Source organism: Podarcis melisellensis (genome assembly GCF_964234715.1).
Source record: "Podarcis melisellensis genome assembly, chromosome: 10".
Lineage (NCBI taxonomy): Eukaryota > Metazoa > Chordata > Lepidosauria > Squamata > Lacertidae > Podarcis > Podarcis melisellensis.
The window spans coordinates 6,514,983-6,538,004 of record NC_138542.1 but is presented as its reverse complement, the minus strand read 5'-3'; the positions used below and the strand labels follow the sequence as shown (position 1 = coordinate 6,538,004).

The following is a 23,022-nucleotide window of genomic DNA, read 5'->3' as shown; positions in this document are numbered from 1 at the left end:
TTGAGGGGAGAAGGAGTGCAGTTTGGATGTTCTGTAGGAGGAATGGGGGAGCATGGTTTAGGCCAGTGCTTCTCAAGATACCTGATGTGGTGGACTGGCAACTTTTTCCCAGTGTGCCAGGGACCTGTACCATACTTGGTCCCTGAAACATCACCCTGAACCTGGGCTGTGGTGGAGTCACTGTAGATTGGCAGCTGATGGCTCATGGACTGACACCGGTCCATGGACAACCACTTTGTATAGCACAGCTTTAGGTGGTCTGGAGCGGGAGGGGAGCACAGATTGGGTGATCTGTAAGGGGATGGTGTTTGGGTGGTCCATAAGAGGAAGGGGGTTGGGCAAGATGTGAGGGGTTGTGTGGTTGGATGAAGTATAAAGGGTGGGGGTTGGCAAGGGGGTGGGCGGTTTGAGAGGGTGGGGAGTAGGCCAAGTTGGCAAGTAATGGAAGCAGGGACACACACCCAACTACATACAAAATTATTTTGTATTGTCTGTTGAGAGACATGTCCTATGGCCTTCAAGTTTATATATGCATATTACTTGTGTTGTGATTTTTGCTTATTTTCTCTATCTCTGTTTATGTGTTAACTCAGCCCAGTACGGTTTAGATTTTATCAGAAGTACTCTGATATGCAATGGGCCATTGACAATTTCTATCTTGGACCTGGTTGTGTAGACAACTGCAGAGGTCATGGAGACTGTCTGAAAGAACAATGTGTCTGTGATCCAGGTTTCTCTGGTCCAAACTGCTACCTAACTCAGACTTTGAAGGTAATCTAAATATCTTTTGGTGCAGACTGTACTGAATATGCAGGATAGAAAGTATTTTAAAAACTAAATATGCGTCTGTGCTAGAATTAATCTTCACATGCAAGTACCAATAAACATTTAAAAAATGCAAAACCTTTATTTATTTTTTGTCTGATTAAAGCAAACATGACACTTGTGTTCCAACAAAATATACTTTACATGTAAAATTACTCTTGGCATACTGTAGGAGTGAAAAAAACATATTTCTAAAAGCTAAATGTCTATTCTTTTTACAACTAAAATGTGAGTTGGTGACTGGCTTCTCAAATGTTAAAATCCTTTAACAGACTTTCCTGAAGGAGCGCTTTGACAACGAAGAAATTAGACCGGATTTATGGATGTCTCTGGAAGGAGGCACTGCTTGCATGGAATGCGGGATTCTAGCAGAAGACACAGCTCTGTATTTTGGAGGCACTACAGTGAGACAAGCTGTCACTCAAGACTTGGATTTGCGAGGTGCAAAGTATGTCAGGTTACTTAATAGAGTTGTACATAGCTAATATATTTTAATGAAAGTTTAAATAATGACAAAGCGGCAGACTGAGTGGCTGTGGGAACAGACAAAGGTATATGAGCCTTTTCCCTTAAAGCACCCACTCAGAGTCAGCTCAGGAAGGCAGAACTTGGAAGAGTAAGTGAGAGAATCAATTCACTGGCCTTCGTAAAAAGAGTCGTTAAATTATTATCATCCACAGTTTCACAAGCACAAAACATGATTCACATTCTTAAATATCTATATAGTCAGCAACTGCAATCCTGCATACATTTTTAGTTGCCTCACTTGAAATCAGTAGGTTTGGTATGTCACCAGTACGAAGGATTTAAGCCTACAAAATGTAATATGCAAGAAAAGGCAGGAGATAAGGAGTGCTTTGAAGGCCCCAGTGTAATTAGTTGTACAGGTAGTCACTTTATAACAATGAACACTAGCTGTCACTCTGGTGTCACAGATGGAAAGGACAAAAGAAGTCTTGGTGGGGATAGTGGGAAAATAATTGCCTTTGATTTGTTGGGACCCACTAGTAGGTCATGGCCTGATCCAAGCTACAGTAGACTGAGCTTGCATATGAGGTACTGAAATGGGGCTAAAGACGGGGCTTTTCTTCAACCAGAACTCACCAGAACTCAGTTCCGGCACCTCTCAGGTGGGCACCATTGCCATAATAAGAGATCGAGGGAGGCGTTCATGGTGAATTTCAGTACGTCTTTTTCTAGGAAAAATAGCACTGGCGAAAGAGTACCCCGTAATGTTTCTCCTAACACCATTTCAATGACTGTTTGGAATTAATAAGTAAGTTAGTTGTGTCTGTTAATTTTAGACAGTTTTCTCAGGGTAGGACTAACACTGAAGACAAACCCCAAGTTTCCTTTATCCATTGAGATATTTCTGTGCCTAACAGCTGCCAGAAGGAAAGGGGGAGGGGAAGATTTATAGTGAAGTTTCTTTGAACATGCAGAAGATTGAGGCATATGGTTGGGGCACAAGTTTGTCATGTTTATTTTTAAAGTGTGAGTTATAAGAGTTTGTGCTCCTCCCCAGAGTCTCTATAAGTTAAATCTTCAGCTGGGGTAATGAATGGATCTTGTTTGAATGGCACATGCTTGTAAATGTGTGTGCACACAGGCAGGTGCCATACATTGCATAGCTATCCATTTTACATGCTTGGGGAGTAGTTTGAACTGTTCATAACATATATGACAGTTACGTTACAAGAATTACAAATTCTTGTAATTTTAGGTTGTATCACATTCGTTTTCCAGGAGCTAAAAGTGGCATACATAAGTCCCACTCCTTTTACATTTTTACCCTCCTAGTAACCCTGGCTGGATCTAGATACGTCAAAGAAGCAACTCAGTTAAACGCATTGCAGACTAATACTGTACAGGGAAATCTGTTAGGGAAAGATGGGGCTCCACAGCGCCACCTGGTGTCACAGTGTTATATCGCATATACGAGGCATATAAAACGCTTTTTCTTTACCAATCTAGCTGAGTCCCCTGTGAAGTAATTTAGGATGAGAGTCAGTGACTGCCCAAAGGTCACCTAGTGAAGAAGTAGGGACATTTGCTGATCCACCTCAGGCATTAAAATGTATTGGGCCAGCCGTACAAGGGACAAGTGTTCACTAGTTGATTCCTACTGTATTTGGGGACCTGAGAACTCCAGTTATCAATATTGCAGGCCAGCGACCCCTCTTCTAATACAGATGTCATTGAACTATGCAATAAAGACTCATTACAGTTTCAATTCTGCATGTATTTTATACTCACCATGCAACTGATTCGAGGGTTTTCCTTGTTTTGTATATGTTGTCTGAGCTTGTTTCAATTTCATTTATGCGGGGAAATGTCTTCTATTTCCTTGGGAACACACAATTATTATGATTACCCACCAATGTCTTTTCATTCAGATTTTTACAATATTGGGGAAGAATTGGGAGTGAAAACAACATGACAACATGTCACAGACCAACGTGTCGAAAGGAAGGAGTTCTGCTGGATTATTCAACAGATGGAGGCAAGGGTCTATTTTAATGATATCTAATAAATATTTCTGCTTATATTTAAGCACCGTACAGTTTCGGGGGGAAATCCCAAAAAAGAACATTGCCCCCAGACAGAGGTATGATTTGCAGCAGAGCAGAGCCCTTGCTCTTGAAATTCAGTTACCTGAAAGTTATAGTTATCTAAAATCACTGGCTGCAAAAGTCAGTATGCCTAGATGGCCTCTTTCCTGCCTTTTGTTCTGGTAACACAGACGCACAGGCACTAAAATGTGGTGTGGGAGGAAGGATAACAGTAAATCTTAAATCTGTGCTATATGTCAATATAATCCAGTGAAAACAGGCACTCTAGTTTATTGAAACTCCTCTGATAATCCAGATATTTTGGATGTCTCCCATGCCATTTGGATGAATAAAATTGTATGGTGTTCAGAAATATATTTTCATGCCCTCATTCTTGTCCTTGAACAATATTTTCCTGCATTTCAGAAGAAATTGGATGAACTGTTCCTCCTTTAACTACATGTCTTGTTGAAGACAATGGAACTGCTTATTCTTAAGAATCTCCCATTGTTGCGCAAGAAATATTCTGTTGGAAACTCTTCTATAAATAAACAGGACCTTACTTCTTTAAACTCACTTTATTTTTGTTATAAGGCAACTGACATTTAATCTGACAGCTAGTCACCTGCTGCTCTCCTGATACCATGTACGTGTTAAGGGGAATGTAAGTTGAGTGACGGAGCACATTCACCAGAACGCATGGAGAATGTGCGCATAACCCTTCTATGAAGAGGTATTCACATTTCCAAGTCAACATACATAATCTCCATACAACAGGCTTTGGGGGATGTGCATTTATCGACTGAATGTATATTGACTAGGAAATGTGCACACCTCTTCATGGAAGGGTTATGTCAGGCATGGCCAAACTTGGCCCTCCAGATGTTTTGGGACTACAATTCCCATCATCCCTGACCACTGGTCCAGTTAGCTAGGGATGATGGGAGTTGTAGTCCCAAAACATTTGGAGGGCTAATTTTGGCCATGCCTGGGTTATGTGCACATTCTCTAAGAGTCCTGGTGAATGTGCACATTTTATGCACATTAACCACTCAAATTACATTCCTCTTAATATGTCAGTGTAATATTTACATTGCACATGGTGAGTCTCCTATACATTCCTAATGAACAAAACTCTACCTCAGAAAATATTAGTAACGAAATGTGATTTCTTCAGAGTGCCAAAAAAGATTATGCAACCACTTAATCAAATGGACATTATACCAACAGTTCTAATCAGTACACTTAGAAAAATCTTTAGTATCAAGGTGCTAGTAGGGAAGTGTTTGTCGTCTATTATCATATCCATTTTCAGGCATCTGGTTCAAAGCCACCCACTGAATAATGGTGGACCACTTGAATCCAATCTCAACATCAGTTCTCAGATATTGATTAGTTCTTACTTTACCTTGAATCTTTGTTCTGTAGGAATATCTTGGACACTGCTCCATGAGATGGATTATCAGAAATACATCTCCATCAGGCATGATTACATCCTGCTCCCAGAAGATGCTCTGACCAATACAACTCGCCTGCGTTGGTGGCAGCCATTTGTAATTAACAATGGAATTGTGGTTTCGGGCTTTGATCGTGCTCAGTGGGCACTGGATAATGTCCTGATTGGAGGAGCAGAGATCAATCCGAGTCAACTGGTAGATACATTTGATGACGGTAAGAGTCGAGCAAGTCACCATTTTTTTCATCATTATGTTTTGTTGATTGACGGAGTTTCAAGTCCATATTTGAATTTTTGTTTAAAGAAGACACAGGGGACTTTTTAAATAAGTTTTTTTTCAAAAAAAATAAATTGCTCATAATAAAATATATATTACTCTTGTAAAATAATGCAAAGGAAGCTTCCTAGATATAGATATTATCACCATATTTTGAAATTGAATAGTTTTAACAAAATAGTTCTGAGCACCAAAGATCAGCAAATGCTACGACTAAGAGGGTGGGGGGTAGGGACTGAGCTCCCCCACCCATGTGGGCCATTTTGTCAGAGCTAGATACCTATCAATCAACTGGTTGACCCAACTTCAAAGGAAAGAACCTGGGATGAGACTTAAATTCTGAAAGCAGGGATTAGCTAACACTAGGGAATACCCAATCAGGAGCTGGGTAATGGAGCTGATCCTAGGAATCCCCGCTTTGGGAAGGGATCAACTACACTATGGTGCTCCCGACTGGGAATTCCACAGTACAGCTGATCCTGTGAGGTTTGTTGTCAGCACCAATCAGCTTATTGGTACTGAGAGCATCCCTGAAGGTTGCTGGTCGTTCTTTTTCAGCTGCATCTTTACTTGTCCCATCCCTGATGTCACATGTCAGGTGTGGGGCAGGTGGACATGATTTGATGACAATCCAAATTAGGACCCCTACCAACCTACTTTGGCTGTGGGAAGGAGGTTCCCCACCACTAGCTTAGATATTCATAGAGGGTTAAATGTGGTGAATATGCCACCACTCCTACTTTTCCTAATGCCTTTGGGAAGGTCAGAGGCAGTGTAAGTTAATTAGCCACTGCCTGTGGCTTCTTGAATGCCAGGCATAAAATGATAAATCTAATAAAATCCAGTGTACAGACTGAAGGCATATGAGGTCACCACCATTCTGAAGTTATACATGGGTCTGGTCAGTATTTTCATGTGTGACCATCTGGGACCCCCCCTGTACATCACCATTATGGGAAAAAAATACTGTACATGCACACCCCTTCTCAAAGAACTCTGGTGGGAGAAGGATGAAAAGAACGCCAACAATATATGTCTTGCCTGTCTGCCTATCACTTTTTGGAATATTTTAATCATTCTATTATGAATATAACCCCCCCCCCAAAAAAAAATACTTTTATCTATTTAGTACATATTGGAACATTATGAAACTTCTCCTTAATTTTGTCTAATTGCTGTTAATAGAAGGCATTTCCCATGAAGAAAACTGGAGTTTCTACCCAAATGCCGTCAGGACTGCAGGCTTCTGTGGCAACCCATCATTTCATCTCTACTGGCCAAATAAGAAAAAGGATCAGACGAGCAATATCCTGTCCTCTCGGGAACTCATTATACAACCAGGATATATGATACAGTTTAAAGTAAGAAGCTTCTGTTCTTCCAAAGTAAAATGTTGAGTCCATAGACATCAGATTTGCCTAGAAATTCTGACAGGGTCAAGTGGGATGCCTGGTTCGGATTTCTATCAAATATTTACTGCATATTGCTTATTAGAATTTATTGGAACCACATTAGGGTGTCTAACAATAACACTGATACATAAATACTACTTCCATTCAAAGAGCACTGTCCAGGCTTTAGAAACAACTAGAGGAAAGGGATATTTTATTGTGCTCCATTTATCTCAGGGGCAACCTTTTCCCCTGAAGAAAGCCAGTTCTCCCCCTCGCAAGTGGAATGTCATTATAACAGCACTACCTTTACTAGGATGTTGATTAACTGAAGCTCAGGAAAATTTAGGGTGCCTATTTGGCTAGTAAACATTGGCTCACCATGCAAAAGGTTATAACAGACAAGGGAGAAGGAAAGAAAGAGAACGTCAAAGCTGGAAGAATGTTGCTTTAATTTTAGTTAAGATTAAATTGCTATTGTGTTTGTTTCAGATTGTAGTTGGCTGTGAAGCAACATCTTGTGGAGACCTCCATTCTGTGATGTTAGAATATACCAAGGATGCTAGGTAAATCTATGTCCACAGTGAGGTATATTGTGGAATGGGCTTGAAAACTTGAAGCAATTCTTTAAGTCATGAATGTGCCTGTGAAACTTATTGAACCAAAACATCCAGTCTACATGGGGACCCTGTTCTTACCAGATTTATTCCACTGCTCCTGACAAAGTTCCCATATCATGGGATTAGGATAAGAAAATCTATAACTGGGCAAAGAATACAGGACTTCAATCTTTGTCTGTTTATAACTCTACTTGGAAGAATATTGTTAAGGATAATATTTGTTTAAATACACCCATTTCCATGACATTTAGTAGGTACTCGACTTTTTTATTATTCTCTTCAGCTGCTGTAACAATATTATTTCCTTTTTCTTCTTTCAGGGCAGATTCATGGCAGCTTGTCCAGACACAATGTCTTCCATCGTCTTCTAATAGTGTTGGCTGCTCCCCATTTCAGTTCCATGAAGCTACAATCTATAACTCTGTCAACAGCTCCACTTGGAAGAGAATAACTGTCCAGCTGCCAGATCATGTCTCATCCAGGTAGGTTACTGAAAGGTCATCTTATTGCATTGCAATAAAACATCATCTGCTTAGCTGGCGCTGGTTGAGGGCGCAGAAGAAGAGGCAATTTAAAACATTATTTTCTCTCCGCTCTGGTACATAATCAATATTATTGGGGAAATATTTCCCCACAGTAAAAATAAATATTGTTTCCAAGAGAATGTCTTGGAGGTTCAGTGCTTCAGCAGACACCCTGCTCCATTACTTGTGATATATTGGACAAAATAACGTTTGTGATTTTAATGCCCTGTATCTTCCACAGCCCCTTGAACAAGAGGCTAGCAAATGTTGTAACTGTAATACACAGAAGGCAGTAAAACTGTACCCAAGGCTGCAGCATGCATGGTAGCCTCTATCCATTGTCTAACATGCCTATAATGTGTGCCAATATTACAATAAAACTTTTTGTGTTAGGATGTATTGTTTGTTACAATTATATCTCATCTTTCCTCCAAGGAGCTCAGTGTGGCATTTATGGTTCTCCCTCTCCCCACTTCATCTTCACAACAACTCTGTGAGGCAGAGGGAGAGAGGGCTGGCCCAAGGTGACCCAGAGAGCTTCCTAGCTGACTGACAGTTCGAACTCTGTTCTCCCCATCATAATCCAGCCATTCCTCTCTGGCTCACGGTGGCTATTTTATTTGCAGTGCGACTCAGTTCCGGTGGATACAAAAAGGAGAAGAATCAGAAAAGCAAAGCTGGGCAATTGATCATGTGTACATTGGAGAATCCTGCCCAAAACTCTGTGGCGGCCATGGATACTGTACGACCGGAGCCATTTGCATTTGTGATGAAGGATACCAAGGTGTCATGTTCCTTATTATTAATATTGTTGTTTAAATCTAGTCCATTGAAACTAACTCAATATTACACAGCAAAATGGGTCTGGAATCCACCATGCTTCAGAGGAAGTCTGCTGAGACTCCTAGACAATGTGTGGCTGGTGCCTGAAAGGTTTGGAAATGTGAATACGGAGACCATCTTTCACCTATCAATAATAGTACTTCATGTAGATCTAGCTCCACCTAGCCCTTCCCAAAAAACGTGTACTTGCTTGCACAAATCACAGGCTGCGGTAGCCTAGGGAGGCGGCACTCACCTGATCTCCTGACACCTGAGCCGCTGTTGCTTACCAGGAAAGAGAGGGATAAGGAGGTCAGCAGAACCAATCTGGTAATTCTGCCAATGTGTTTGCACCATGCTGACACCTACCCTTACCTGCTGTCAGGTGAGTGGCATTGCTCATTCATGCCATCAGCTACTGACAGGGTGCCTAAAACTCAAATAGTCCTGCACCTGCAGTTCATATTTATGGAAGCCATTTCTGTTTTCAATTTTGAATTGGAAAAATTCAGTCCTGCAGGGGTGCAGCCTTCCAATGACAATCTATCAAAGCACCAGACTAGCTACATGAGAACTGCCATTTAAATGATTGGTTAACTACAGTGATAAGTCCCTCGGTGTGGTTTGGGCAGTGTATAGCCCAAATACCATCAGTAATGAGAGAGAGAAATGTGAGGGTTTCCACCGCCCCATTAATGGTTATACAAGTTCTGTTCAGAGGAATTAGTTCTGGGTTCCTCAAATGTGGTGCTACACATTCAGCGGACTGGTGGGAACAATGCACTCCTAGGGCTGTCTGGGATTAACATTTACTAAGGATAGTGAATTTACCAAAAAGCATATTTACCAAAGAGCATTAACCTGTATTCCCAACATGTGCAAACATAACCAGTGTCCTATCAACAGTGTTTCTGCTCTGAAAAAGTTATGTCTGTGAATGATGTCCTTTTAGCTGGCAAATATGAAATCACTAAATAAAATACAATCTCAAGACAAGTATGATGCATTATGGCAACTAGTCTTGAATATATGTGTGAAATAAGATGCTTGATCTACCACCATGTATTTATTTTTTATATAGGGCTAAAACTGGGAAAGAAAATATATGGCATTTTTAACGTAGGTTATTTGAAAATCAATGAATGTTTATAATTTAATCAGTCTACAAATAAAAGACCCTGTATCTGAGGACTTCCAAGTGACTTTCAGTGTTTTAAAGTGTCAGGAGAGAAAGAGCTTGGTGCGCTTCTGGGGTAATATTTCAAGTCGAGCATCAAGAGCTTTCGCTTTCCCTCAGCCCCAAGTTCAAGGACTTAACCTGAAGCACAGGCTTTGCTTAACCAGGAACATAAATTCTCAGTTAGAGTATCTCAGTGTTGTCAGCATTGTAATTTTTATTTATTCCTTTTCAGGGGATGACTGCTCTGTTTTCAGCCACGACCTTCCCAGTTATATTAAAGATAATTTTGAATCTGCAAGAGTAACTGAAATAAACTGGGAAACTATCCAGGGTGGGGTTCTAGGGAACGGTTGTGGGCAGCTGGCACCATTTGCACATGGAGATTCTCTGTATTTCAACGGATGCCAGATAAGGCAAGCTGTAACTAAGCCCCTGGATTTGACCCGAGCAAGGTAATTTTGTGTTGCCATGAATCTTAAACATATATTTTTCAATTTGTGTGAGAAAGTTAGTGTTGAACACAGTGGCATTCAGTGATATTAGGGGTACAGGTGGAATGAAAATAAGCTTAGGAAATAAAATTACAGGGATTGTTTTGCAACATGAGTTGTGTTCTGTTGTTCCCTCCACTCATTTGGCCTAGACCAAATGGTGCTATGGCTAGATAACACAGAGGCATTCAGTCAGGATTCTGAAAAGGGGCACCTACATGTACACATATCACCTTCCAGCTTGAAGTGTCTTTTCCTTGCCTCACTACCCTGAGCAGGTTTTAGGGGAAACCGCTGGAAGAGGGGGTGGATTGTTCCATCTGGCCATCTGAAATGCTTGCCCTGCTGGGACAATTGCCTTGGCACCACATGGAAATTCCTCCCAAAGAATCGTAACTCTTGTAAGAGTCAGTTTTATTGTTAGTAGCTTTACTCTTAAGTGTTAGATCATGCAGTAAAGTAATTTCTATTCTATTCTTTTAACCTCTCCTCTTATGGTTTTTCCTCCCCAGCAAAATAATGTTTGTTTTGCAAATCGGAAGCCTTTCTCAAACAGACAGCTGTAACACCAATCTGAGTGATCCTAATACGGTGGACAAGGCCGTGTTGCTCCAGTACAGTGTAAATAATGGGATTACATGGCAAGTCATTGCACAACATCAACCAAAGGACTTTATACAAGCCCAAAGAGTGTCTTACAATGTACCACTGTAAGTACCCAGTAATACTACCAGTCTCTCTTACCGCAGACATTCCATACAAAAGAAAACCAACCACACATTAAAGTCAAAACCAGGGTGGGTGGGGCAGACACTGAAAAGTGAAATGGGTCTTGCCCTGGAGGGGGATGGATGTGACCGTTAAAAGTTATTTATGAGGCACCAGCATTTTTAATTAAAGAACTAAATCTTTTTTTAAAAAAAAAATGAACTGTGAAAGAAAAACCTTTTATTTTCTGAGCCTATATAGTTTAAAAGTGAAAATTTATGTGGTCTGTATTCACTCGTGACTTTTCCAATGATATAATAATTTGACAATTTCCCCCACAGATGTTGTTACAATTTCAAGGTGGTCTTTGTTACATATGCTCAGTGGAGCCTGCTGCCCTTTGGAACTGGTAGGGTGGAAAGCAGGGAGCCCAAAAGAGAAGATGGAGACATAGTCAATGGCAGACAGAGCTTCCTAATTCTGGTTTTGTCCCCATCCTCCTCCTCGCAATATTGAGACTGAGGAGGAAGCTGACAGCCAACACTACCTGCTAGACTGCTTGTGAGGTGATAGGCAGGTGCAAGCTGGCTGAGGACTGACTGGGCTTGGTGGGTCAATGCCCTACTTGCCCTAGTGGACAAGCCTCTGCTGCTAGTTCTATGGCAAGTAAGTAAAACTTAGCCTAAGACTTGAGGTTTAGCAGCAAATTCAAGGTTCCCAGCTGGTTACTTGTCTCCAGGAGTCTGGGGACCTCTTCAAAGAAGTAGCCGCAATTGCAACCTGGTCCCAAGATCGGATTTCCCAATCAAATGGGGAAAGGATGCTAGGGAAGGGTTTGCAGAGAAAAAAGTGATGGGTACAGAAAGGATTAAACACATTTTGTGACTTGCCACTCCTGCAAGTCTCATCCATCCTGGCTTGTATTATGTGGAATCCCCTGACATCATAACAGTTGCTAAGACGCAGCTAATTTTAGCTCCTTTGCCTCAAACCACTGCTTTGTGACATTGTAGCTAAAAGTCCATGGGACGTGGGTGGCGCTGTGGGTTAAACCATAGAGCCTAGGACTTGCCAATCAGAAGGTGGGCAGTTCGAATCCCTGTGACGGGTTGAGCTCCCATTGCTTGCTCCCTGCTCCTGCCAACCTAGCAGTTCGAAAGCACGTCAAAGGGCGAGTGGATAAATAGGTACAGCTCCAGCGGGAAGGTAAACGGTGTTTCCGTGTGCTGCTCTGGTTCGCCAGAAGCAGCTTAGTCATGCTGACCACAGACCCGGAAGCTGTATGCCGGCTCCCTCGGCCAATAAAGCAAGATGAGCGCCGCAACCCCAGAGTCGGCCACGAGTGGACCTAATGGTCAGGGGTCCCTTCACCTTTACGTAGCTAAAAGTCCATTAATAGGATTGGACCATCTGCCTTTGGCATCCTTAGACTAATATCATAAATGCACCCCACCCTCAAATATTTTTTTCAGAACGCTGTTAAGCTTGATAAATCTTGAAATAGCCTGGAAGCACATGGTAGTTCAAACAATGCATATGAGTCTTGTTTCCTGTTTAGTGCCAAACACATTTCAGACTTTCTGCTCTGCATCTCCTGGAACAGACCGTGATATACAGATAAGACTGCGAGAGAGCAGTATTGTCTTGTCCAAGGACCACAAGCAATGCCTCTTCAAGGATAATCCCCCATGCATGCTAAACGTCTGCTTGTCTCCTCTCTAACTTCTCCTCCTCTGTCTCTCCCTTTAGGGAGGCACGAATGAAGGGAGTGCTCCTTCGCTGGTGGCAGCCCCGTCACAATGGCACAGGCCATGATCAGTGGGCTCTGGACCACGTAGAAGTTGTTCAGTGAGTATAAAACGTCGTCTCGTATCACCACCACCCTCATCTTGGAAAGTGCTGGTTTTTCCACAGCATGGCACATTTCAGTTTAGTAAGGAGCTTTTCCTAGTCCCAGGAGAGGGTATGTGTTTGAGGTCAGCTGCAGGGTAGAGGAATGCACTGGGTACTGTTGTAAAATGCAGGAAGGGGGAATGTGGGGTTTAAACTGCTTTTGAATTGCTGATATTTCTGTGCCCCATTGTCCATGGAAGAGGATGTGTGTGTTTCAGCAAGCAAGGTGTGAAGCTGAATTGCATTTTGAAGCACACTACAGAACTGTAGTATATGTTGTTCTTCTGCAGTTATAAACACAATTCACCTGTAACGCTAAGCCAAACCATGACTTGGTGTAAACAAGCAAATGTGTGGGTTCCTGAAGAGAAGATTGCGGTCACTGTGCTCCTCCTGCAGTCCTGCTGCTGTTAAATTACTCAGGTCTAAGGCATGGCTTGGTTTAGCATTGTATTAGTCTTGCTTCAGACTAGCCACAAGTTGTAACCAAGGTTTTGTTCCTGGTTTACTGTTTGTGGATTGGGAGAGACAAAGAACAATCTCAGGTTCATACGTGAAGCTAAGCCAAACCATGACTAGATCCTAAGTAGCACAGCAGCAGCAAGATTTGAGGAGGAGCACCACAGCAACAATCTTTTCTCTGGGAAGCCACAAGTTTGTTCATTCAAGCCATGGTTGGCCTATCATTGCGGGAGAATTGGGCCATATTGCAATTGACTTGGGCTTCAGCTTTAGCAACTAATGCCTTATTCACCCCCCACCTTTTTTCCCAGTAAGCAGGTGGCGTTCAGAAACAGGGTTTATTATAGCAAGTTTCTAAGGGCAGACAGCACTACATTCATTTCCCTGCCACAATCTTACCAAGTAAAATGTTTTTGTCCTGTTGATTCTTCCCCTGGCTAAAATGGTCTCACAATCAGAATAACCAGTTTATGCTTATTGCATCACAGAAAGATGACCAACTTTTTCTCTAACAATTTAGTTCCTGACATTCTAGTGTCATGACGGGCTGGGATTCATCGCTCCAGTGGTTGGCTGAGAGAGGTGTGCCTTCCCAGTAGATAGGTTCAAATGTTATTTTATTGAAAGCTTTCAAAGTGTAATGGAGAGTGGTGGAGCTTGGATTATATCTTCAAACATTTTTGCTCAGCTGTTAATACTATTGGTTTCTTGATTCACATTTAAATTAGGGCTGTGGAAGTATTAATTGTATTAATTGGTACACTATTTTACTCAGTCATTATCACTTTTTGCCATATACTTTATCTGTGAAAAGTGCTAATAGTATGACTGGGTCAGGTGCTGGTCCTAAGCCAGCTAAAGTTAGTTGTGACTAAAGTCCCCAAGTTATGTCCCATTGAGAGTAACAGGATGTGGGCACAACTAACTTTAAAAAGTTCAGAGCCCCTGGCTTGGATCTAGACTTGCCCCATGCTCCCCCTACTGCAGTTCCTCCCAACCCAAAGCTGCTCCTGAACATCAGGAGACACTCCAGAACGCAGCACAGAGGATTACAGTGGAAGGAAGGAATTGGAGAAAATTGGGTGCCTTGCATGAGTTCCCATTTCTGCAAGATGCCTCGGTTGGACTTTTGTCCATTTACGACCCCTTACACCCCATCCCATCTCATTCTGAAGGGCTACTTGACTCTCAGAACCACTGGGGAAGCTTTGAGCACTTGTGCAAATCTGGATCCAAGCCATTGTGTTGATGATTTTTAAAATGATGTTGAATTAGTTTGAAGAAATATCCTATTGCCATTGAATAGCTTCAAACTGCTAGTTGTATCTTCAGCCGTGGCTGACTCTGTTAAAGCAAGACTGTAAACTGTCTTTCAAAACCTCAACTTTAGTCAATGGACAGCCCTAATTTAAAGTAGTAAATATGACAATAGCAACTCGGATTACGGCATCTAGATAGTCCTGCTCTAGAGGCTTCACTGCAAGGCACCTGCTTGCATGTCACTCATGCCCACTCCAAGTATTGATTCACGCTTGGCTGCCTTTTGCTTTTTGTCTTTGTTATTTCAAACACACCTTGCTGACTTTGCCTCCATAAAATCAAAATCTAAGTTTGAGGTAGAAAAAGGAAACAGAGTTTTATTCTTAACTCACCAAGTACATTTGATGCAGATTATGCATACATAATACACAAATACATTTTAAAAATACTACATTTGGGGGTAGAATATAGGTAGCTTGGGTAAATCCTAACTTTTCAAGATTTTCATCTTTAAAAATTAATGGGGGGGGGAGGATAGAGCTTTCATATTAAAGTTGGAAAGGATATTTCCTACCATGAAATACTTCAGATTTTTCTATATATGTGCCACTTTCTTCTGTAGAGGCTCACAAAGTGGCTTTTAAAGAATAAATAAAAAGCAACATTAAAAACATAATAATTTCTGATAATTTTGCACATTAAAGCAACAGTGGGGGGGAAAAAACCAAAACAGGTCAGTCATCTCAATTTCCACAATGAGCTTAACAGAAAGTTGGTTTTTACCTACCATTGGAAAGTCTTAATAAACTCTCATTGGAAACAGCGCTAAGATGACCCTTTTCTAATAATGGACATCTTACATCAAATAATGGCATAGCACTGTAACGTTCTCGTGGTAAATCTTAATTCTATCTATATATGAGGAAAGGCACTTCCTAAGGAGCCAGCTAGATTTCAGGGTAGTCATCCATGGGAATTAATAGAAGAAGAAGCATCTGAACATGTATTAAAGAGAGTTAATGAAATGAACGTGCTATGGTTAACTTGGATATACAGCATCAGCTAGCTGATCTATAAGTAGGGCCACTAGATGCGAAAGAGGGTTCCTGTACTTATAAAAGCGGTACAGAAGAGAAAATTCCAAGTGCTGCAGCTATTCTTATTTCTGATAGGCTGTCATGTGCAAAAATTCCCTCTTCTACACAACCCTTAAAGGTAGTCCTCCTTGGCCCTGCATCTATAGCCTTCCTGCAGTCTTATTCTAAGGGCTTGTCTCCAGTGTATGGCTCCATCAGATAGGTTTTACACAAGCAGAGTGCAGGAACAACCCTTAGGTTGAAGCTTTCCAAATTTTTCATGTTGGTGGCACACTTTTTAGACATGCATCATTTTGCAACACACGAATTCAGTTCTACTAGCAAACCAGGTGTTAAACTAACCCCTTTCCAGCCCCAGGAGGAGCACGGGGAGCGTGTGTGCAACACACTGCAGCCAACACACTAATGTGTCGCGACACACAGTTTGGAAAGCCCTGCTTTAGGTTATGCAGCTCCCTTCTGCAACCAGAACCAGATCCAGACACATGTCCATTTCATAGGACAAGGTTAGCCAAACATTGCTGGACTACAACTCTCATCTTGAGCATTGACCATGCTTTCTGGGGCAGCTGGGTATTATAGTCCAGCAACATCTGGAGGGTACCACATTGACCACCCCAGCTACAAAAATATACCCCAGCCACATGATCCACCTACCACAAAAAGGAAGATGGGGGGATCTACAGTGACACCCGCAGTTCCTTATTATTATGGCATTAATTAATCCCTGCTGCTGCCATTCAGTGGCCATTCCATGTTGGCTCCTCCTATCTATGCCAGTAGGAAAATGCCAGCAGGGACTAAAGAACTCTGAGACATTTATCTTTTAAGAGACCATGTCACAAACTAGATATGAGGGTTAAACCTGATGTTAGTCATACTCAGAGTAGCCCCACTTAAATGAATGGACACAGTAAACTTATTGTTGTTGGCATCTGTCTGTCTCAGGAGACAAGGGAAGAAGTCTTCAGGGGTGAAGTCAAAAGACAGCCCAATGTTTGTCGCACAGTTCGGCCTTGTGTAGTTGTTTTGGGGTTCACAAATAGCCATTGTGGTGTGGAGCCTGACTGGGAGCATAGCGAGGAAGAGGGAGAGGCGCTGCTGCTACTACTACTACTACTACCACTACTTATTATTCTTAAAAGTTTATTTACCATCCTTCATCTGAAAGCTTTGCTCCCATTATGCTCCTGATCAGAACTGGTCACACCATATCAGCTCTTTGTGATGGGAGGAAAGATTCCATTGGCATCAAGGACCAACGGTGTGAACAATTATCACATCTAGTTTGGCTCTCTGTCTCTTAAATTATAAGCCCTAGAATTCATTGCATTCTTGATTGCATATATGGTTGGGGGGAAAACATTTTTAGGCAAATCACTCACTTGGACCTGGGGAGGGGGTCTTTTTAGGATAAATACTTCCTTCCTTTCTAGGAAATAATTTTTGCTCTCTGCACTCCTGTATTTTATCTCCAAGAGTAAAACTTGGAACCAACTTTGTATTCTCTGTTCTGTGCATGTCACTTCTCCTTTAGCCAAAGCTCACTGCCTGCTTTGCTGTACTGTGGAAACCACACAATTATATATTTTTTTGCATGTCCATATTGAATAATCGTTTCTTTGTGAAGAGGGCAAGCCTTTATTAGTGACTTAAGAAACAAAGATGTCAAATGTTACTAATAGCTGAAGGATGAGACACTTGGTCGTCCGTCCTTGTTCAATGACGCTCATCAAAATGTTAACGGCACATGAATTTGGAAGTAGCCCCATAATTCCTTTTACAAATATTATCTTTATCTTTATCAAAATTGGAATCATCATGTTATGACTTTGGGCTTATGGGCATGTTGTTAATCTTTCCATAAATATCACGCTTTTCATTATTAAGATAATTTCACGGTTTTGGCACAAATGATTTTGGAAAATTTTGTTGCAAAGAATCACCATGCTTTTTCTTAAAAGATTAAGATATGAAATCTAGCTTCTAGCAGTATGAAATTGCATTCATTTCACTAGCCATCTTTCTTTGCTTCATCTAAGCACAGAGCCATTAATATACGTATAGGAAAGTTTATACCTACTCCAGCACAGAAAAGAAACTGTTGAAATATTGCAGCATTATATTAATTTTCTCATTATTTATGTGAACATTCAGCTATGTGGTTGTATTTCTATAACAATTTATATTTGTAAAATAATTTGAATGATGAAATAAGCAATTTTTTTTAATCAGAAAGTAATTTGTTCAATTTTTATTTTCAAAAGAGATGAAAAATCCTATATTGCCTCTAAACCTCATCAGTCTTTTATGACTAATCACAGTGCTGCATGCATTGAAATACATTTTCTAATTTGTGTTGTATTTCATTATTTGCTGTCATTGGTTTTACACTAGAGTAAGGTAAGTAAACTTATTACCGCAATATCTGTGCAGCCATTATACTTGTGCAAATATTCTTTTGCTCACTTAGCTAAGTCTGATTACTGTGGCTTGAAGGTGAGAGTGATCAGATTCATTTACACCAGCAAACATGGAAACGTGAACTTCTCTGCCCGTAAAAGGCATAATCCTGTTGTCCTGTGTTGATTGATGCCCTTAACAGCTGTAGTCCATCAAAATGTGCACCCAAGAGTCTTATCAAATGCCTCTATTTCAGTCTTCACAGAGTTTCAAAATACAGCATAGAAACTCATTCCATACGGTTTCAAATCTACAAATATAAGCACAGAAGCACATACTGGGCTGCTATAATTCATTCTTATTTTTTAAGTGCAATAAATATCATTCACATGAGATTAAATAATTTGATGCTGGCTGCTCACTGCATAGGAAGTATCGTTTGTGACGGAGTACATACTTCCAAGGGACCAAAGCCCCCTTCTTCTATTACCTGGGGGGTGGCTGGAAAGTGAGGTCATGCCCTCTCGTCCTAAGCCCAAACATGAGCAGGTTCTTCCACACATCCTCATTGCATACATCCAGGGGGCAAAGTTAGCCGTGCAGTGGGGCTCACATGATTGGATGCTTCTCAAGTGTCCCTATTTTCCAGGGACATCCCTGATTTAGGAGAAGCCGTCCCGGTTTCTGATTTGATCCCGGAATGTCCCACTTTTCCTTTTGTTGTTGTTTAGTCATTTAGTCGTGTCCGACTCTTTGTGACCCCATGGACCAGAGCACGCCAGGCACTCCTGTCTTCCACTGCCTCCGGCAGTTTGGTTAGACTCATGTTTGTAGCTTTGAGAACACTGTCCAACCATCTTGTCCTCTGTCGTCCCCTTCTCCTTGTGCCCTCCAACTTTCCCAACATCAGGGTCTCTTCCAGGGAGTCTTCTCTTCTCATGAGGTGGCCAAAGTATTGGAGCCTCAGCTTCAGGATCTGTCCTTCCAGTGAGCACTCAGGGCTGATTTCCTTAAGAATGGATACGTTTGATCTTCTTGCAGTCCATGGGACTCTCAAAAGTCTCCTCCAGCACCATAATTCAAAAGCATCAATTCTTCGGTGATCAGCCTTCTTGATGGTCCAGCTCTCACTTCCATACATCACTACCACTTTTCCTTAGGATGTCTCAATTTTTCATTGGAGAAATGTTGGAGGGTATGGCCTTATCAAACCCGAGCCATCTGAAGGCAATCCTGTATAGCGAAGTTTATTTAATGTTTTATTATTATTATTATATGTTGGAAGCTGCCCAGAGTGTTTGGGGCAACCCAGTAAGATGTGTGGAGTATAAATAGGAAAATTATCATTATGGAATGGGATGCCCCTATTTTCATCGGAGAAATGTTGGAGAGTATGGGATGAGGGAAGGATCTCTCTACACAGAAAGCTAGTACGTTAAGGAGACCAGGGGAGAAGCTTTCTCCCTTACAAAGAGTTTTCAGTGAGAAGGGAATGTTTTGTTTGGAATTGTGTAGTCATGTGAACCCATTTCTCATCTGAAGTAGTATAGACTTTTAGTTTAGCATCTCAATGAGAACTAGATCAAAGCCATTTTAAAACAACAGCAGAAAGTTGTGGTAGGTTAGGCAAGAAGAATTTTGGTTTGGATTTTTATTTTGTTACATTCTGTGTGCTGCTGTGGCAATACAGCAATTCATTAAGTCCTTTTATCTTGCTTTGAGATATTGGTATTTAAATTTATTTTTCACATATGAGGAGCGTTAACTTTTGAGAACCGTCTTGTCGGAAGAATGCCAGTTCAGACTTTTACCTGTTTGTCTACATAAACAATCACATTCATCATCAGGCATGTACTTAAATGGAGAAACATAACACATGAGCCTAGCCATTCTTGACGTGGCCAGCAGCAATTCCTGTGATTGTGGTAACTGAATAAAGTGCCACAGCAGTCATAGAACAGTTCAGGGCCATTCACTCATATGTGGGTGGCTGACATTAGTGTGTTAATTTTTACTTACAAACACCACCAAAATCCACAATCAGTCCAAAATTGATATGTAGAAAGGAAAGCCTGTGGATCACAGGACCCCACTTGCGGACATGCAGTCTCTCTCTGAATGTACTCAGTGGGATCCCTGGCAATGGATGGTGAGCTTCTCTGCAACTAGGGCAGGGGAAGGTTGAACTGATGGCAACACTCCCTTCCTATGGCATGGAAGAACAGGGACACAATGGGAGACGGGTGAAATCTAACTATCCATCTCTGGTGATAGCTGCATCAAGGGCAGGTTTTGCTCACAGCATCTGTCATATCATAGACTTTACCCTTCCATTTTCAGAATAGACTATCAGTCATTTGTTCATTTGGGAGACAGTAATGTGGCAGTGTTTTTGTACCATCTAGAAGGCAAAAGGGTACATGACCAGACCAGGGCACTCACTTACATATAGGTCAGTAATGCCTGTTAGCGATTTGTATCTGCTTCATAGGGGTGGTGCTATGCAACAGAATTAAACGGGGCGGGGGGGGAATGGTGTGGAAGTATTTCAGTCTTTGTGGACACTACCAGCTCTGATCTTATGGTTTCTAAGATCTACTAAGTAGATTTCATTTAAATAAGAGTAACTGCAAAAGCCAATTTACTCAAGAGGCTGCAAAACCAAAATTAATGAGCCTGACCATGTTTCTCAGGAGTTGAACAATTATGAGTTTAGCACAATGAAAGCAAAATAATTCTCTGCTTAATGATGTTCTTTATCCATGATACATTTTATTTTCCAGCAGTCAGGCTGCTATGTATTTCTAGTATCTAGAGCTCACTTTAGGAACTTGGCTTATCCACATGTACCTACCACTAATAAAGAAGACAGCATTAGAATATTAACGAAACATTGTGTGACAATGTTCAATTAATGTAAAGCTGTCTTCCTAAACTGAATTGTAATGAAAGCACAGTAAGGGTCCCTTGTCTGCTTTACACACCGTGGGTACAATCCAAACTTTGCGTGCCTAATACAATTACAATCCTATATACTCTATGAGATTAATTCCCAGGTAAGTGTGTACAGGATTGCAGCCAAAGTCTCAGTGAAATCAACAGGACTTGAGCACATAGTAAACTGGAAGCTAACAGAACTTAAGGCAGCCTAGCTGGCTCCAAATCACTCCATGCCATGAGTAGCAGCAGCTGTCCAAAATGCTTCTAATTTGGATTGGTTTTGGGTTTTTTACATCATTTTGTATGAATGTTAATTATCATTTAAAGCAAGATGTGTAGAAAAATGCAACCTGCAGCTTGGGAAGGTCTTTCCAACATATATACAAAAGGACCTTAAGCTCTTCTCTTCCACCCTCTTTCCATTGAACAGCACTCGCAAACAAAATTACATGATGAATTTTTCACGGCAACATGGGCTCAGGCATTTCTACAACAGAAGACGAAGGTCACTTAGGCGATTCCCGTGAAGGACAAGACATTTCCTTTCTTTCCCAACCTGTGATGTGCCGCTTTCCATTCTTTTCAATCTAGCACTGCCGTCTGGTTTGTCAGGACTTTTTTATTGATGAATATTTTGAAAGCCTCCATCGAGACAGAGCATTACACCACTTTTTTCGCACTGTGATCTAATGAGAAGTGACTTATTTTCTCATAGGTAAATGTTTTTAATGTTGATGTGTCTGTGAAAAATTGTGATCTGTTGTAATACCAGTTACAGTGGCAGTATTGGAAGTAAGCAACTGGTTCTGTTTTTAACAAAAAACAAAACAAGCATACATTTAAGCACAAAAGACTTTTCATATTTTATGTCAGAAACGACAATATTAAGTACAATATTTAACATACTTTGTCACATAGGTATTTAAATGCACTGTATTTCAGCTCTGTATCATATTTTATATGATTAAGTTATCATTGTTTGTTCTCTTTGTATTCAACTTGATACGTTGGCACTGTATTGACTTGTTATAATAATTTGCTGCTGATTTGGGGGCTACCTGTCTGATGCTATGAGTAAAGCAAACAAATGCCTAATCAAAAAGTTAATAACAGACATTGTTGTACAAGACATCATTGTCCTTCATTCTTACTCTTTGATATGTCTGTCAGTTATTGTTTTGTGGGCAAAAAAAATAATACTTGACATTTAAACCTTTTCTACTAAGCAGATGTGGATAAACTTTTTCCCACCCAACCCTCTCCAAACAGAAGCTCCTGTTTCCGTGTCCAAAAGTAAAGCAATTCTCTGTGGATGATTTACTTACAGTAACTGCCATTTGGTCTCTGTAGTAATGGAGTGATTTGTAAAAAGTGAACGTTTCTTCGTGTTTATTTGTGGTTTGTTTCTATTGCGGGTCATGTTTGTATCTTATGATGTTGTATCTACACCAGCAACATAATAATGACCCTACAACCCTAAACTGTCTTATTATCATGAATTAAACATGTTTCACTCTACAGTGAACTGAGCTAAAATTCTATGCTTCAATAAAGATAATGTCAACAAATTATTTATGTGCTACTTCTTTTCACAGCTTATTCATTGGGAAGAGGGAGTGATTCAAAGGTATATACACCACACACATTTATGACCTACAATTTTCATACCCACAAAATAAGAGGTAATGATTCGGCCTACATCTGGAAAAAAGTGATTTTGCACCTAGGTACCTAATGTAAAAGTACATTGGGAAGAGACCTGGTGGTTTGTTTCACAAAATATTGTGTGCAAGTGCTGTGCGATTGGGAGTAGATATTCACCTGAGAGCTATCTCACTTATGACATTAACATTCTTCATGTAGTTATGCACATAAGTCTGGAATCTTACTTCTAATCTCACAACTGGTAGATGGGTGGGGGTCATATCTGACCAGACCCTTAGTGTAGGAGAAAATGGGCGGTTACATTGGCACAACTCTTTTTGAGGGCTTTAAGTACAAGTGTTGATTCCAAGGTGTGCACACGATGATGAACAAATCCTTCTCTGAAGTTAAGACATACAAATTGTGGCTAGATTTTTCAACGGTCTTAAACAACACTAGCACATATTTTCTTATACT

The 23,022-nt window shown here is 40.9% G+C and overlaps 1 protein-coding gene across 3 annotated transcripts in view; it reads left to right on the top strand.

Annotated features, from left to right (window-relative positions):
- The window catches only part of RELN (reelin), a 300,039-nt gene extending 277,567 nt beyond the window's left edge, over nt 1–22,472 (top strand). For all 3 annotated transcript variants that reach the window (XM_081927578.1, XM_081927577.1, XM_081927579.1), the window contains 12 exons: nt 594–771; nt 1,098–1,273; nt 3,222–3,328; nt 4,806–5,048; nt 6,296–6,471; nt 6,994–7,067; nt 7,442–7,603; nt 8,272–8,429; nt 9,880–10,099; nt 10,651–10,848; nt 12,596–12,694; nt 21,332–22,472. In XM_081927578.1, the coding sequence (XP_081783704.1) occupies nt 594–771; nt 1,098–1,273; nt 3,222–3,328; nt 4,806–5,048; nt 6,296–6,471; nt 6,994–7,067; nt 7,442–7,603; nt 8,272–8,429; nt 9,880–10,099; nt 10,651–10,848; nt 12,596–12,694; nt 21,332–21,428 (1,888 nt within the window). In that variant the 3' untranslated portion in view covers nt 21,429–22,472. The remainder of the gene's footprint in view (nt 1–593; nt 772–1,097; nt 1,274–3,221; nt 3,329–4,805; nt 5,049–6,295; nt 6,472–6,993; nt 7,068–7,441; nt 7,604–8,271; nt 8,430–9,879; nt 10,100–10,650; nt 10,849–12,595; nt 12,695–21,331) is intronic.
- The last annotated feature ends 550 nt before the right edge of the window (nt 22,473–23,022 follow it).